Source organism: Rhinatrema bivittatum, chromosome 4 (genome assembly GCF_901001135.1).
Source record: "Rhinatrema bivittatum chromosome 4, aRhiBiv1.1, whole genome shotgun sequence".
Taxonomy (NCBI): Eukaryota; Metazoa; Chordata; class Amphibia; order Gymnophiona; family Rhinatrematidae; genus Rhinatrema; species Rhinatrema bivittatum.
This window is the reverse complement of record NC_042618.1, coordinates 353,472,748-353,489,957: the sequence shown is the minus strand read 5'-3', so window position 1 is coordinate 353,489,957 and position 17,210 is coordinate 353,472,748. Positions and strand designations below refer to the sequence as shown.

Genomic DNA, 17,210 nt, shown 5'->3' with positions numbered 1-17,210 from the left:
AAGTTTGAGAAGATGAGGGTCTACAGGACCGTGTGGAAGTCAGCAATGGTTTCAGTCAAGTAGTGAGCGCAGTTTGGTATATCCTGATTTGATTAATTTATTTACGTGCTTTTCCATTGTTAGGTTCTCGTCAATCTGTAAGTTCAGGTATGAGGAAGCTATCTTGTTCTAATACCACAAGTTATACATCATGCTGTTCACACTTTGATTCCCTGCAGCAATCTGGAAGTCTTGGAAGTACAGAATGTGTTAATTATCTGAACTGTTTAAAATCCAAGTAAAGATTATACCTTTTGTGGGTGTTTTCTCCATATACCTTCATAGGTATAATTTTACCATGCTCTAATAGGCACTTCCTGCAAATACAGGGCAGTTGAACTTGTGAAATAACCTATGCAATAGACGGCAGCACTGGGTTTGCGGCAGGCCAAGTCTTTACCACAAGCCATGGATGGTGAGGCAAGAGCCATTAGCTGATTGCTTTACGCCATCTAGCAAATGAGGTAAGAGCCCCCAAAAATTCAGGTTCCTGATTGACTGACACAATATCTCCTTACCTATCCCTCTTTTATTTATAAAATACCATACGAATACACTACCCATTAACTTATTCACTCAACCAATTATCATTACCTGTCATTTATAAGCATTTTCTTATCAGTACTCACCAGTTTCAGTCAGGATATCAGATTTGTTTTCTATTATTTAGGGGAATTCTCTATACAGAAAGTCTTAGATTGTAAAATGGGTGACCATTAAGAGTCTCCAAATTCTTGCAACAAATATTTTTTTCATGGTTGACATTTTGGCAAAGAAATGGCTCTTTTTGCAATTTAAACCAAACCCCCAAAGAAAAATACCTGAACCACTTTAAAAAAAAAAAAAAAAAAGGCCCTCCAGCATCCTTGGCTGGCCTTCCTGAGCCAAAAAACACTGTCCTGAGCCGGGCCCTAAGGCCTAGGCCTGACTCCACTGTCAAGAACTTGCACCAGACCAGGCCTGGCACCAAGGCCTAGCCTCGGACTTGGTCTGGTGCTGAAGCCTAACCCTGGGCTAGGCCCAGCACTGAGGGCTAGCTCTGGTACCAAGGCCTAGCCTAGGGTCGCCAACTAGCAACCATCACATTTCTGAACGCTTAAAAATGCTGTTTAATATATTCACTGATGGGGTTTTCACACATGCAACTTTTATTGCCATTCTTCACCTTTGGAAAAAAACACAGAAACATAGCAGAAAAGGACCCATCTAGTCTGCCCAGGTTACTTACTGCAACAGTACCACAGAGCCGGTTCATCTCTGGCTTTCCCCTCACTTCTTTGCAATTAATGATCCTCTGTACTTGTCCCGTGTTTTCTTAAACTGTTCTTGTTTTTGCCTCTATCACCTCCACTGGGACCATATTTCATGCATCCACCACCTCTTTTTTTTTATATAATATTTTTTGCTGTTACTGCTGAGTCTATTCCTTTTCAGCCTCATATCCTAACCACTAGTTAGTTCTTTATGCCAAAAAAAGGTAGGCTTTCTCCAGCCCAGGGGGGTCATCTACTGTTTTGTAACGTTTTTTAGGTAACTAGTGAAGTCTATGTAAGTGACATAAAATAAATGTATCCAACACATACTGAATAAATATAGCTATGAAAGCACACACAGTATTGTATAATTGAAAGAAAGAATTGGACACTAAGTTGCCGTTGGAGGGCTAAAATCAAGACATTTTTATCATTTTAGCCCTTCCTCTCTTTCCTGTGCAAGACCCCAAAAAATCTGTACAGTCTGGAAAAAATTGGGACAGTTGGCAATCCTAGCCTAGCCCCAGAACTTCTTATTCCTTTCCTGGATCCAGCAATGAAACAGGCAGGAGTGATGCCCAGTTACTCCTACCTGGGTCCTGGCATTTTAAAAATGAAGCCGTCTGCCTGGAAATGCCACTGAAGAGACATTACTTTGTCACTTTCCTCCGATGCTGTCAGCACCATTTTGTTGAACTTCCATAAAAATGTACATCAAAATGGTGCCAGCTGCACCATTGGAAGGTGCTAAAGTGGCATTAATTTGGCGCTGTCCCCAAGTGAACTGTGCTATTTTTAAAGCACTAGGACCTAAGTGGGAAACTGGGAGTGAATGCACATCGCTTCTGCCCATTTCATCGCTGGATCCGAAAAAAGAGTAATAGGGGGCTGTGGTAGGAAATCTCTGGCCCTAGCACTTCTGACGTTCCTGGTCCAGCCTACTTTGCGCAGGCCCCAGGGCTAGGCCCTGGGCTAGGCCTGTGATGAGCCCCAGCCTAAGACTAGTCCTTGGTGCTGTGCCCAGGCCAGGGCTAGACTGCAGCACCAGCCCCAGCCTAGGGCTAGGCTTCAGTGCCAGGGTTAAGCCTTATTTATTTATTTATTTATTTAACATTTCTTATATACCGATATCCGTTCGCACATCGTATCGGTTCACAATGAACATAAAACTTTGGGCATTGCCCTTACATATAACACATAAAGATGGTGAACTCAGTAACATATAGATAATCTTCGGGAGGAGCCCTTAGATATAACAAGCATCAATGGGGAGATGCTGATTATAATAATTATAACTAGAACTATATACATGAAAGTGCACAGTACAGAATCAGCAGACATAAAGGCGTTCATACCAGGATATCAATCTAACAATTCACATGGGGGTTTATGTAATAGGGGGTGAAATGGAGTAGGCTTGCCGAAAGAGCCAGGTTTTAAGTTTCTTTTTGAAAATGGGGGTATAAGTCTCTATTCGAATATCATGAGGCAGTGAGTTCCATAATGTGGGTGCGGCAAGAGAGAAGGCTCTGTTAATAGTAGAGGAGAGTTTAAAAGATTTGATAGAATGGGCATGGAGTGTTCCTTGGAGTGCTGGGCGGGTGGGTCTATTGGAGGAACGGGGTGAGATGGGGGGGTTAATCCAGTTCAGGTTAGAATTTACTAGACTCTTATGAATGATCGAGAGTGTTTTGTAAAGAATTCGTGACTGTATAGGGAGCCAGTGTAGTTGAATAAGTGTGGGGGTGATGTGGTCTCTTTTTTTGTGTTTGACAATATCCGAGCGGAGGCATTTTGTAGGAGTTGAAGGGGCTTGGTGTGTGATGCAGGAATGCCGAGTAAGAGTGCATTACAGTAGTCGAGCTTCGATAAAATAATAGCCTGGAGGACTGTGCGGAAATCGTTGAAGTGTAGTAGGGATCTGAGTTTCTTTATTGTTTGAAGTTTAAAATAGCAATCCTTTATTATGGATTTGATGAATGGTTTGAATGAGAGGTGATTATCAATAATAGCTCCTAAGTTGCGAGTGTGCGAAGGGAAGTTGGTAGCTGAGTAAGCAAGAGGGATGTCAGGGAGTGGTTGTCTATTCGATATGATTAAAAGCTCAGTCTTGTTAGAGTTGAGAGCAAGGTGCATGTCCTTTAGGAGTTGGTTGATTGAGGAAAGACAGGATTCCCAGCTATGTAAAGCAGTTTGGATGGAGTCAGAGAATGGGAAAATGAGCTGAACGTCGTCAGCATAAATAAAATGTTTGATATGCAGGTTAGTGAGAAGCGTGGTCAGGGGAAGCATGTATATATTAAAAAGCGTAGATGAGAGTGAGGAACCTTGGGGTACACCTTGGGGAAGTCTGATGGGCTCAGATTCATTATTGTCCATTGAGACAGTGAAAGAGCGATTCTGGAGATACGATTGAATCCAATCAATGGCCTTGCCTGTGATCCCAATATTTCTGAGAATGTTGAGTAGGACATCGTGATTGACTGTGTCAAACGCAGCTGAGATGTCAAGTAATGCGATGAGATAGGAGGATCCTGAGTCGATTCCTTTGATAAGGGTATCGTGTAGGGAGAGGAGCAGAGCTTCAGTGCTTAAGTGTTTCCTGAAACCATATTGGGTGGAAGGGAGGATGTTGTTCTGTTCAAGGTGATCGGAAAGACGTGAGTTCACTAGCTTTTCAAGAACTTTAGCTAGGAGGGGTAGATTGGACACCGGTCTGTAATTAGAAAGAGTGTTGGGGTCAAGGTTGGATTTTTTAAGTAGAGGTTTCACAATTGCTTGTTTCAGAAAGTCTGGGACGGTGCCATGCTCTAGTGAACAGTTGAGAATATTTGAGAGGGGTTTGGCGATCACATTGTGTATGGATAGTAGGAGTTTAGAGGGGATGGTTTCAGAGGGGTGAGTGGATGGTTTCATTTTCTTTAGTATGTTCTCCACTTCAAGGGAGGAAGCGGACTCAAACAATGAAAGGGGGACTGGAGAGCTGAAATTGGGAAGACAGATATTGAGGTTATTGTGCGAAAACTGTGCTGTGATGGAAGATACCTTGTTTTTAAAAAATAGAGCTAGTTCGTTGCAACGATTTGTGGAGGAGTTAGCTAGTTGTTGTGTGTGTATGGGAGAGGTCAGGTCAGCAACCATGGTGAAAAGGGCCTTGGGGTTGTATTGCAGACCATTTATTTTTTTGGCGTAGTAATCCCGTTTGGAATGCAGGATGGAATTTCTATATTCATGCATGCGTTGATAGTAGAGGGTTTTGGTGGCAGGGGATTGGTGTTTGCGCCAGGACCTTTCGGAGGCTCTGAGTAGGGTTTTGAGATTTCTGAGGAGAGGTGTGTACCAAGGTTTTCTATTTTTGCGATTGGGATTGATAGTCTTTGTTACTAGAGGGCAATGATTATTGGCAATGCTGAGCGTACAGTTCACCCAGGAGGAGAATGCATTATCTGGGGATGAAAGGTCAATGTGTTTGTCTATGTCTGAGCATGCAAGAGTGATGGTTTCTACATCACAGGGTTTGCGAAATTTGAAGGATATGGGTTGACGGGGCGCAGACAAAGAGCTTTGAGGAAGTGAAAGAAAGGTCTTGATCAGGGAGTGATCAGACCATGGTACTGGTGTACACAATGGTGGACTGTTCACACTGATGGAGGAGTTGATGAAGATCAAGTCAAGGGTGTGGCCAGCTTTGTGTGTGGGGAGTTTACTATCTGTTGGAAGCCCATAGCTTCGAGTGAGGACAGGAAAGCTTCACAGGCGGGTGACTGTGGTGAGGTATCCACGTGCAAATTGAAATCTCCTAGGAGGATCGTGGGAAGGTCAGGTGATAGTGCGTTTGCGAAGAATTCGATAAGGGGTGATGAATCTTTCTCGAGTAGACCAGGGGGGGTATAGATGAGACATAGTTGGAGTGATTTTGACTTGAAGAAGCCAATTTCATATTGATGTGGTATGTCACATTTATGGGCCAAGAGCTGGAGGTCTTTTTTTACAGCTAGGAGTAAACCGCCTCCTCTCTTCTTTTTCCTTGGGATTGAGAAAATATCATAGATATCTACGGGTAATTGGTTGATAAGGGGGGTGTCCTGTTGTTTGAACCAGGTTTCAGTGATAGCGCATATTTCAGGATTAGAGTCTGTGAGAATGTCTTGTAGAAGATGGGTTTTCTTTTGAAGAGATTGTGCATTAAATAGGATGATGGACATAAGAGATAGGCTAATGGCTTGAGTGCGAGTGATAGTGTGTATGGGGATGAGTCTTCTGTTTTTTTGAGGGGTTTTGTGGTGTGTGGTTTGCTGCGTGGATAAAAGGTGGTTGTATGGGTGGATTTCTGTTTGATATGTTACGGTACAATGTCCAAGGAAAGGAGGCATTGTTGCACGGTGGTGTAAAGCTAGTAACAGGGTTAGGGGGGTACAGGAGTGATGGCAAAAATATGACAAAACAACGAGGAGCAAACATACAGGTACATATAAAAAGGTAGGGTATCAGTATGTTTGCAATACAACAATGCGGTAGGGATATGCAAATGACAAAGCAGGCTAAAGTAGTAGTGAGTAGCAAGACTAGCGGTGATGGTCTTGGAGAGGCCAATTCAAATGTTAAGCTGAGTAACAGAGGGGGAATGGGGATAGGGGGGGTTAGGAGGGTAGGGTAGTGTATAGCTTTAGCAGAGAGATGGTATAAATTTCATAGCTATATCGTTAATGGCTCATACATACAGCAGGCTTGGGTACTTCACCAGAATCATTTTGGGCTGGTCGTCTGGGAATTGGTGCTGGGCAGGAACGATGGTAGTTGGAGCCGGTTAGGTGCCGCATGGACACAAATTATAATTCCTTCTTGGGTGCCTAATGGGGCTGCTCGAAGGGGCGCTCAAAGGGGCAGGCCCCTTTGACGCGCTCCTTAGGCGCGTGACGCTCGGCGCGTGACGCCTAGAAATAGATTGAGTTTTATAGAGGAACAGTCTCCTTAGTCGCTCTTCTCGGACGTCATCGGGCGTGCGACTGACTCGTGGCGGCTATGGGAAGCAAGGGGAGGCCTGCTGAAGGTAAGTAAAAATCGGGTGCTTGGTCGCGTCGAAAAGCCAGGTGGCCGGTGCGGTGCCGTCGGAGGTAGGGCGAGAAATTAAGGCCTTACCCCGATGGGTCCTGCGCCGGTCCTGCGCCAGTCCCAGGGCAAGGCTAGACCTTAGTGCCAGACCTTAGTGCTAGACCTTAGTGCCAGACCCAGCCAGGGGCAAGGCCCCAGCACCAGAGCTAGACCTTGGTGCTGGGCCTTGCCATAGAGGCTAGTTCTCAGTGCTGGAACTAGCCTGGGTCTAGGCCTTGGCACCAGTATTAGGCCTTGGTTCTGGGCCCAGTCCTGAACTACACTGCAGCACTGGGCCAAAGAAGGCCCCTTTTGTTTTAAATGCAATCATTATAAAAATAGGTATTTTCATCAGAGGCTTTCAGTTTTTTTTCCAAATGGAACAAACCAAAAATGGCCTCATTCATTGCATTTTAGCATTTGTTAAAAATGAATGAACATCCCTAACTTGGAATACTGTCTACAGTTCTGGAGACTGCATATTCAAACAGAAATAAATTGGTTGGATTTGGCCCAGAGGGTGGCTACTAAAATGGTCAGTACTCTTTGGTCTAAACATATGGGGACAGGCTTAAAGATATAAACATGTATACCCTAGAGGAAAGGCAGGATAGGGAAGATTTGATAGAGACATTTAAATATCCTTGGGTTTCCATGCAGAGGAGGTAGGCCTCTTTGAAAAGAAAGGAGGATCTCCCATGAGGCATCATGGGATGAGGGTGGACGGGGTTAGACTCAGCAGTAAAGAAATATTTCTTTACAGAGAGGGTGGTGGATGCATGGAATAGCCTTCCCGTGAAGGTGGTGAAGACAAGGCCAGTACCAAAATTCAAGAAAGCATGGAATCTCTGAGGGAGTGGTACGGACTGTAACGCTGAATAGTTGGTGTGAATAGGCAGACTTGATAGGCCATAATGGTTTTTTTTCTGCCATCATGTTTCTATATAAGATTTCTTTCCCACCTCACTGCCTTCCCTTCTTGCTAGCTTCCAATCAGCGCTGATGACATAATGTAAAGGTGTACTGCGACTGTGATGGATTGACATCTTGAAGACTAGTTACAAAGGAAGGCTCCTCTTTTTCAGCCAAACAGATTAGTAGCTCCCAATTTAGGTGGTCAAAGACAGCCTAGAAGAAGTTTAGCCTAAATTTCTATAGGGCGGTGCTTCTTTAAACCTGTCCTGGTGACCTCACAGTCTATTTGCCAGAATATTCATTGTTAAACTGCATATACCACCTCATGCAAATTCATCGTGGATAACCTGAAAAACCTGACTGATTGTGGGGTCTCTAGGACAAGTTTGGGAAGCTAGTTGTTTTCTCCCACACTGCTGCTGGCAGAGAGCAAGCTCTTTGTGAGCCTAAGAAGTCAGAGGCTGAGAGCTCAGAGCTGCTCTGCTGCATAGGGGACGGCAGGCAGGAGAAAGGTGTCTGTCTCCTTTGCTGCTACCTTCTGCCTTCTCCAGCAGCCTGGTGGCTGGCAAAAGACCAAGCTCCATTGAGCCCAGCAACTTGTCTCCGACAGTGGCCAATCCAGGTTGCAAGGGCCTAGCTAGCAGATGCCAGAAAAGTAGATCTGTCTCCTATTCTTCACTAGCAGGGATAGTACTTGCTTTCTACAGTCTTGTCTAATAATGTGTTACGGACTTCTCCTCCAGGAACTTGTCCAAACCTCTTTTAAACCCTGCTATGCTAGTTGCCTTGATCATGTCCTCTGGGGCTGCAGGAGTGAGGGAGAGAAAGCTTCCTGCCTTTGGCCTGTCTTGCCCTGCTAGAAGAGGAGAGAGTGTTGCTCGTGGAGGGAATGAAGAAAGGAAAGCTGATAAAGCCGTTGAGAGAGGGCAAGAGGAGCTGAGAGAAGACCTGTGAGGGGTCAGAGGGGGCTATAAGAAGGGGAGAGAGAGGTGCTGAGAGAGGAGCTGAGATGTCCTGGGGGGGAGGGGGGGGAGAAGATTTGGGGAAAGGGACTGACAGGAGGGAAAGGAGCTGGGAGGAAAGCTGGTGAGGGGAAGGGAGAGGGGATAAAGTCTGGGAGAGGCACTGGGAGGAGGTCTTCTGGCTGGAAAAGGAGGAGAGGAGTGAAATTGGGGGCTGGGAGAGTGGACACCGGCTTTTTAAGAGAATGAATGAGGTGGCAGAGAGGAAACAAAAAGAAGACCAAGAACAAGCAGTGACAGAGGAGAGAAGTAGAGGGCTACTCTATGGTTAGCATAGTAGGCTGAGAACCAGGAAAGCCAGAGTTCAAATTCCAGTGATGCTCCTTGTGACCTTGCTAAGTCACTCATACCTCCATTTCCTCAGGTACAAGCTTACAGTTCAAGCCCTCTTGGGACCAAGAAAATATCTACTGTACCTGAACGTAGCTTGCCGTGAGCTTCAAGTGAAAAGACATGATGTACAGTAAATAAATACGAATGAAATTAAACTAACACAAATGTTGGAAGATTGTTTATTTTAAGTTTGGTGAAAGTGTCTATGCTAGCCAGGCTGTGCAATGGGTGGTGCAGGGAACTGGTATCTGCCCTTTTCCTCCAGCCCTGTGCTCACTGGTGGGCTGATACTGGAGCGCACTGTTAACCGGCATTTGCTACCGCGTTTTGGACGCGCTAGCTTTACCCCTTATTCAGTAAGGGGTAATAGCGCGTCCAAAACGTGCGTCCAACCCTCCTGAACCTAATAGCCAAGCCGCACATTTTGCTTTCAGAAACTAGCGCCTACCCAAAGTTAGGCGCTAGTTTCTGCCGGCACCAGGAAAGTGCACAGAAAAGCAGTAAAAACTGCTTTTCTGTGCACCCTCCGACTTAATATCATGGCGATATTAAGTCGGAGGTCCCGAAAGTTTAAAAAAGTAAAAAAAAAATAAAAAAATGTTAAATGGGCCAGCAGCTGTCGGGTCGAAAACCGGACGCTCAATTTTGCTGGCATCCGGTTTCCGAGCCCGTGGCTGTCAGCGGGCTCGAGAACTGACACCGGCAAAATTGAGCGTCGGCTGTCAAACCCGCTGACAGCCACCACTTCCATCAAAAAAGAGGTGCTAGGGACGCGCTAGTGTCCCTAGCACCTCTTTTTACCGCTGGGCCTAATTTAAATAAATTAAGGTACTGAATCGCGTGCACAGGAGAGTGGTCTGTGCGCGCGCCGGGAGAGTGGGCGTTTGCCCGCTCCCCCGCGTTTTTACTGTATTGGCCCGTTTGTAAGTAAAGCATGTTATAGAGGATGAGGATAGGAGTTGGGGGTTGGGCTGCAATGCCATGGGCAGAAAAAAAAAATCTCCCTTTTAAATACTGCTCCCCCTTGGCAATTCTGCAGTCTGCCCCACCATCAATAACTTTCAACCCATTCATCCAATTTCATTCAAATAAATAAATACAAATAAATAAAATTTGTGCCACCGATAGCAGAAGACCCAGTGATCCCCAGCTCACACTTTTCATGCGATTTTGGTGCCCCTGACTCTTAGAATCCTTTCCTTATTTTATTTCATATAGGGACACAGAGCAATTTGATCGAAATCTCAGGGATGTCAGAGCACCTTGGATGCTTTGGAGCATTTTTAAAACTGCCCTGCCATTGGTTGACACGGAGCATTTTTAAAACTGCCCTGCCATTGGTTGACACGGAGCATTTTTAAAGCTGCCCTGCTATGGTTTCTAGTTGATTCCTTTTCTTGCCTAGTTTCCCATAGAGAAAACTCTCTCTAATGCAGAGCTTTCCAAACTGTGTGTCGGGACACGTTAGTGTGTCGCCTGCAGTGTGCAGGTGTGTCGCGCAAGCCCGGTCAACTCTGATGCGAGTTTGGGCTTTTTTTTTTCTAGAGATTCACTTTTTTTTTTCAGTTTATGGGTTGCTTATTATTGGGTGATTTTTTCTGTCAATCGCGTTTTTTGGGGGGGCTTGGTGGGTGGAACGAGCCCAGCCATCCTTGCATTGGCTGCTGCTGCTGATGAGGCCTGGCCATGAGGAGTACTGACTGCAAGCAGCAGTGTCTGGTGATCATGGAAGGGAGTGAAGCACTTAACTGGCAACAATCAAAAAGACGAGGTACATGAGTGTGGGGGCCAGACATGTGCTGGGGAGAGAGAGATGAGTGAGTGGGGGGGCAAACGTGCTGGGGGGACAGACATGTGCTTGAGGGGTAGAGATATGAGTGTGTGGGGGGCCAGACATGTGCTGGGGGGAGGAGAGAGATGAGTGTGTGGGGGACAGACAATTTGTTTTATTATTGTTTCTCATAAATTATAACAATAACATGAATCTTGGAATATATATTTTTAATATAAATTTAAGGTTTTCATGAGATAGGTTGTGTCGTGAAACATTTTATTTATGTATATATTTAAGGAAACATACATAAATTGTCGAAATATGTTTCGTTCGTTTAACCTTTAACCTCTGGTTTACTAGTAGACTGAATTACCGTGTCGTGAAATTATGTTTGTCTAAAAAGTGTGTCACCAACATGAAAAGTTTGGAAAGCTCTGCTCTAATGTTTAGTGATGTGTCATAATTGTGTGCAACTTTCTGTACCAAAGATGGAATCTAAACATTAAGAAACATTCACATATTACATATAACTTAAAAATGGATCATGAAGATTTTGCATGAGGCAGGAATCATGCTTCCTTTTGTCAATATACTTGTGTGTGGTTGTAAAATTAGAGCTTTCTTATTCAAAATAACACACACAAAAAAAAAAAATAAACCACCAAACCACAGACACCTCAAAAACTTGGCAAAGCAGGGTCAGAGCTGGCTAGTGCCTGGATGGGGGACCACCAGGGAATACCAGCCGGCGGCAGGGATCCAAAGATTCATAATCAAGTAGTCTAAACTGTCTATCCAAGAAGACATCTCACAAAGGGGAGAAACATTTACATAGCAATGGCACCATGGCTCATGAAAAGGCAGATAACTCCGTGTGGAAATAAAAACAAACCAGGATGTCATGAACTGTTTTTTCAAATAATTGTGTTTCAATAGCCTTAGATCAGCTCCGGCTGATCGACATTTAAGTAAATGCTCTCCAACAGGCCCAGCTCTTACATTTAGAATAAAACCAGGACTGGATCAGCCTGTTCTGAAAAAGTGGAGCCACTTGGCAACCTTACTGGGCACCGTCACACTGAACACAGACTGACTCATAAATATGGGAATGTGACTTTACGGCACAAGATTATAACCAATATTCTGTTTATAAAGGGGGTTTGCTGCAAAAGGGAGCAAGAATGCAGAGCTAGGCATCTGACAATACTTTGGATGTAGATGAATAGAGGAGAAAGGAGCGGGCTGGGCTACCTCTTCAACTCAGTGACAGCCTCGGCCTGAGTAAAGTTTGTTGACATTCTGGTCGTTGGCTGCAATCCCAGTGTGAAATATCTCTGTTCACATAATTCTCCTGTTTATTAGTTAAAGAAAACCCTTGCTTTTGGCTTTTTAAATAAACTTGTGCAAGTGAAACTTCTCTGTATAAAAAATACTGGCCAAAGGCAGAGGCGGTTTTCCATAAATGCAGATGTGATGAATGGCTGATTTTTTTTTTTTTTTGGTTTGTTTGGGTATTTGTCAGGACCTAACAAATATATATAGGGGGGAGGGGTGGGGGGGGGGAGAGGAATCGTGGTTCATAAAACATCGCAGTATCTATTTTCTTCTGAGGATAAAATGAGTTTTTATCCTCAGAAGAGCAGCGGACACTAGGAATATTTTAAATGTGATCACCCATCCAGTATATATCTTTCAGGCGCCATGCAGATTAGATGAAAGAATCATAAGATGTGGGCCCTTAACGTTTTAATCCTTTTACAATGAATCCTCAGACAGTTTTGGGGGCAGGGTGCCTTCTTAGGGACCAATGAATCCGCTGCTCCCCGTCACTAAGGTAATGAATACTCTAAATGTCCCGAGATCTGATTTAAAGCGGGGGGCGGGGAAGAGAAGCTGCTGAAGGTGAAAACAGAATTTGTTTGAAGCATGCTCCGGAAAAAAAAAAAAGAGAGAGAGAGAGAGAGCGTAGCTATCAAGCATCTGTGAAAAGTTTGAGCTATACAAAGCAGGAATAGCGCTTTCAATCAAATAGCATAAGTTTGATTGAGGTTCCCGGAACGGCATTCCAGTATAAATAAAGGAAACATTTTGCCCTGTCAGGGAACTTGGAAAACCACGTGGATAATTTTAGGGGGGGGGGTTTCTCTTTTTCTTTTTTTTGTAACTAAACTTGGATCTTGGGCATTTATGTTTGAAGTTCCTTATCTGGGTAAAAACCCACAGCTAGGAGGAATTATTTCTCCCCCCCCCCCCAGCCTAGAAACCGGAGTGCACGTGAGGTCAAGAGGTACAGAGCTCCGGATTTAGAAAGCAGTGAGGAATCAGTTCCGCAGGGTGTCCATTGCCGATCGTTGCCTTCAAACCCGCCAATAAACTCATTAACTGGGAAGTCGTGGTGATGACCGGGGGCCGGGGATACAGGATTGGGGTTTCCTTATTGTTGGCAGCCCCTCCCCCCACCCCATATAAAAAAAATAAAATCTGCGACCGATGCAAGTCCATCGTCTTGTAGGCAAACTGAAGACCAGAACTGGTGCTCTGCCTATTTATGTTGCCTCCTTTTTTTTTTTTTTTTTGTGAACGGGATCCTATCCCTGATTAAAATAAATCCTTACTCCATGCCCAACGCCAGGCCGTTGGAAGAGATCAGGCAAGGTGGTTTAGGTGCAGGGTTTAGTTAAAAGTTTTACAGTAACAGAGAGGACAGACACTGCTATGCAGAAGCACTTAACAGGTCTTTTACGGAGCAGAGCGCCTTCTAATGAGGCGAATCGTCTTTGATTGCACTTCTATTGGCGCTGTCGATTACGGTTAGGCGGATAATTACGTGCAAGATAAGGAAGAGAGTTTACAGTCAGAGAAGGGGGGTGGGGGAATGAGGTGAACATGGCTCGGGAAAACGCAATCCCTCTTCTGACAACCTTTCCGAGGGGCGGCTGTGCCGCAGGATCAACCAGATGTCAGCGTGACGGCGAACAGCTTGAGGAGGAGGAGGAGGGAGCCAGTTAGTGGCTCATTAAACCTTATCTCTTACAAAGCCGCGATCGCCTCGCACCTGTAAAAGGTTAGCCTGCGAGTTTTCCCATTTTAAGCATGGAAAGGGTTAACGGGGCTTTACTGTCTGATGGTTATAATAACAAAAAATAAACAGACTGCTGGTGTTCAGACTAAGCGGGATGAGTGTCTGCACTGAAAATTCAAAGACGAAGCCCAAAGGGGGTCAAGTTTCAGCGGCGTCTGGCCACAATGGTAGGTGTGAAAGACACGTGCCCTATTGTAAGGGAAATGTCAAGCTGCACAAAAACCGTGTACATCTGTATTCACGGCAGGGTCACCCCCACCTCAACTCCCAACTTCAGGCACAACTCCGGATCCGCTGACGCAGCGCAGCGAGAAGAACTGGAAACGCGTGAGAAAAGAGAGCAAAACGAAGGATCGGAGCCCTGCAAAGCGAACCTATGCACCCCCCCCCCCCCCCGCAATTTTTCTTTTTTTTTTTTTAATGCAACATGCAAAGGGAACCTATGCACCCCCTCCCCCCAATTTTTTCTTCTTTTTTTTTTAATGCAACAACGCTTGCTGAAATGGATCTTAAATAAGATGACACTCTCCCGTGGGCTGGTTGCTTTGGCTCAAAGGAGACAAAAAGTTTACTGTAGATATGGGAGTGTGGAGTTCAGACAGGATGACGGGCCAAATCTATGAAAGCCAAAACACCGGACAGGCCCCTGAAAGGCGATTAAAATACAACGCTCGTCATCTTTTAGTGGTTCACTTTTAATTCTGCACTGCACTTTACTACGCGGATATATAAAGAATAAATAGCAGATACTCTTAATTTACATGATTAGTCTGTCAATTTGTTCTCTGTATTTACAATAACTGTAAAATAACATCATCATTTTACGCTTTCTGAGGTCCATAACACGGCACGCTTTCCGAAGAATGGAAAATAGCTTTAAAGTCCTTCTATATAAAAAAGTATTCAAAACTCGCTTCGCGACTGCGAAGTGCTCTGGGATTACATAAATACAGGATACATTAGCACACAACCGGAATAATAGTCTGGGAAAATACAGTAGGACGCTATGGACTGGACGCATAATACTGACCTTTTTTTTTTTTTTTTTTTAATAGCAATTTCAACTCGGACCAAATATATACAGAGAGCGAGAGTCAAAGTCAGAAAGAGAAGTCCTCCTGACGCGTTGGAGTGCAGCGCAGCCCGGAGGCGCAGCAGGGTCCTTCATCCGGGCCCCCCGGGCGCCAGCGCCGGGCTCAGCACGAGCACTTGCACTCGGCGATGATCGGGTACTGGATGGGGATCCAGGCGCAGCGCTGGCCGCCGGCCCGCCGCTGGCACCTCCAGCGCAGCAGGGTGAGGTGCGCCGAGCGCGCCGGCTTGCACACCATGCCCTCGGGCACCGAGCAGGACCTCTTGCTGTAGCAGCTGCCCGCCTTGACGTAGCGCGGCCAGAAGCGGCTGCCCAGGTCGTTCCAGGCGTGCAGCACCGGGCAGAAGGTCTGCGACCAGAGCCACATCTGCAGCCGGCGCCGCAGCTTGCGGCTCAGCCGCGGCCGCTTGCCCGGCGGGCCCTCGTGGAACTCCAGGCCGCGGATCTCGCCCGGCATGGCCCCGGTGGGTCGCTGGCGCAGGAGCAGGTCCAGCTCGGCCGGGTCCTCCGGCCCCTGGCGGTCGTCGGGCGGCGCGGTGGCCATGAAGCCGGCGTCGAAGTGGGCGCCCAGGAGGCTCCGCAGCAGGGTCTCGTTCAGGTCCTTCTCCTTGGGGTCGAAGACGGGGTCCGGGTGCTCGATAAGATCCACCAGGGGCAGGTTGTCACTGGGGGCCGGGCGGATGTGCAGGTAATGCTGACAGGCCCCTTCCCGCAGCCCCAGCCCGAGGAGCAGCGCCAGGGCGTAGAGAGTCACCAGGCACGGGGACCGGGCCATGCTGCTTCGCGCTTAGCCCCCGCCTCTCTGCGCGGCGATCAAGTACATAGAAGAGGCATTCGGCGCGGCTGGCACCCGGGATGCCGCTGGCTTGGGGTAGGATCCGAGCGGGGAAGGAATTAAAAAGCAAAAAAACTTTTTTGTGGGCCCCCCCCCTCCTCCCAGACTCTTCTTTCCAGGATTCCCCCCCCTCGTCCCCCCTGGACTTGCAGCCTGCAGGCGCGTGCTGGGCACCAGCTCTTCTCCTCCCTTCGAGATCCCAAGGGCTATTTTGCGTTTGATTTTTTTGTTTTCCTTACATTTTCGACATTTTCAGCTCATCACCATGGTAACCAGAGACTCTCGATCCAGACCCTCTTCAAATTAAAAAAAAAAAAATAGCAGAAGAGTTTTTTTTTGGGAGGGGGTGAGGGGGAGGTAAAAAGCAGTAGCAGTCAGAGAACCCCTGCGACTTTTCTCAGCCGGGGAGGAGGGGGGGGGGGGGGTCCCGCGGTGTGTCACTGCTGCAGCCTGCCCTCTGCAGATGCCCCGGGACTCTGTGCGCTCTCTCTGCACACTCAAAGCACAAGAAAAAAAAAAAAGTCGCTCAGAAAGTTTCTGCCCTCCGAGGGCTCTCCGGGCGATCCCCCGATCGCTGACTCATTGCTGCAAAGTGGGGAGATGGGTGGGGGGGAGGACCGGCCGGACTCGGGTCTCTCTCTCTCTTCCTTACTCCTCGCTGGTCACCCGGCAGCAGCAGCGGCAGCAACGCCACAGGGCCGGTCGTGCCCGGGGATCCACGCCTGCAGGAATCGGTCCGCACATGGGCATGGTTGCTGCCTTTTTTTTTTTTTTTTTTTTGTAACTCCCCCTTTTTTTTTTTTTTTTTTTTTACTACTGCTGGACGCCAAAGTGAGAGCTACCTGGGCTTCTCGGATTTATTTGCCCGGCTCCACACTGCCGTGATGTAATTCATATTGAGCACTCTTGTTGGCTTGTGGCCAGGGCTTTCTGACACCTCCCTCTCCCTGAGTGGAGGGGACCGGCGGGGGCGCGTCCTCCCTAGCCCTCTCGCTTGGCTCCTTCTAGCAGGCGGCAGGGCGCCCTCTGCCGGCAACCGGCAGCGTATGCCGCAGAAGGACGGGCCCGTAGTCTTTTATATGCCGACTACACTGAACCCTCCTCAGCCAAACCGCGAGCCTCCTAGTGCGCTTTTTTCTGTGCATACGTACGCAATAGCTGCAAAGCAGTACAGTTTATATAAGGGGTAGCAGCTCATTGATGGGATATTTTATTGGTTAAAAATAGCATGTTCGCAGGTTCCTTGCAATTTTAACTAATTTTTAAAGCGTGCCGTAAGGCACTTTGATATAATTATAAACTTATTGGTCAGTGTAACGCGTTACTATTTGTAGGGGCAGTGTCTCCAAGTGAGACTGAGATGGTACCCAACCAAGGATGCAGTCGGGTAACCATCTCAATCTCTTAAGATTTACAGCTAGTATACTTCTTAACACTTGCATTGTGCCAAGGAGAGCTTCCTTCTGAAGTTGATAGGATGCGATATATACGGATAACAATAGCATGGTGACTTTGGAAGTTCTGTTTAATCAGACCATGTGCTCAAGACAAACTGGGAGTATTTCTCAGTCTTTCTGGAACATTTTCTTGGTCTCTGATGATGTCTTGACATGTTTGTTCATGTCTACTGCTGCATAGTAATTGAGTACTGATACTCCTTTTAGCAGCAAAACTGTTCATTTTTGGGGTTGGTTTTTTTTTTTTGCTTGAGTGCTACATCAGTAGCGCAATAATTAAATTCCTGTAAGTGAAATATTTGCTCCAGCTGTTCAT

At 46.5% G+C, this 17,210-nt stretch overlaps 1 protein-coding gene across 1 annotated transcript; it reads right to left on the bottom strand.

The window, feature by feature from the left end:
• Positions 1 to 14,185: 14,185 nt before the first annotated feature.
• Positions 14,186 to 16,236, bottom strand: NOG (noggin). Its single transcript, XM_029600692.1, has one exon. It carries the CDS (start codon positions 15,375 to 15,377, stop codon positions 14,706 to 14,708), a length of 672 nt encoding a protein of 223 aa, XP_029456552.1. The 5' UTR covers positions 15,378 to 16,236; the 3' UTR covers positions 14,186 to 14,705.
• Between the last annotated feature and the right edge of the window lie 974 nt (positions 16,237 to 17,210).

Excerpts from the sequence above, each read along its gene's own strand:
- NOG (XM_029600692.1), bottom strand. The coding sequence starts at position 15,377 with ATGGCCCGGTCCCCGTGCCTGGTGACTCTCTACGCCCTGGCGCTGCTC.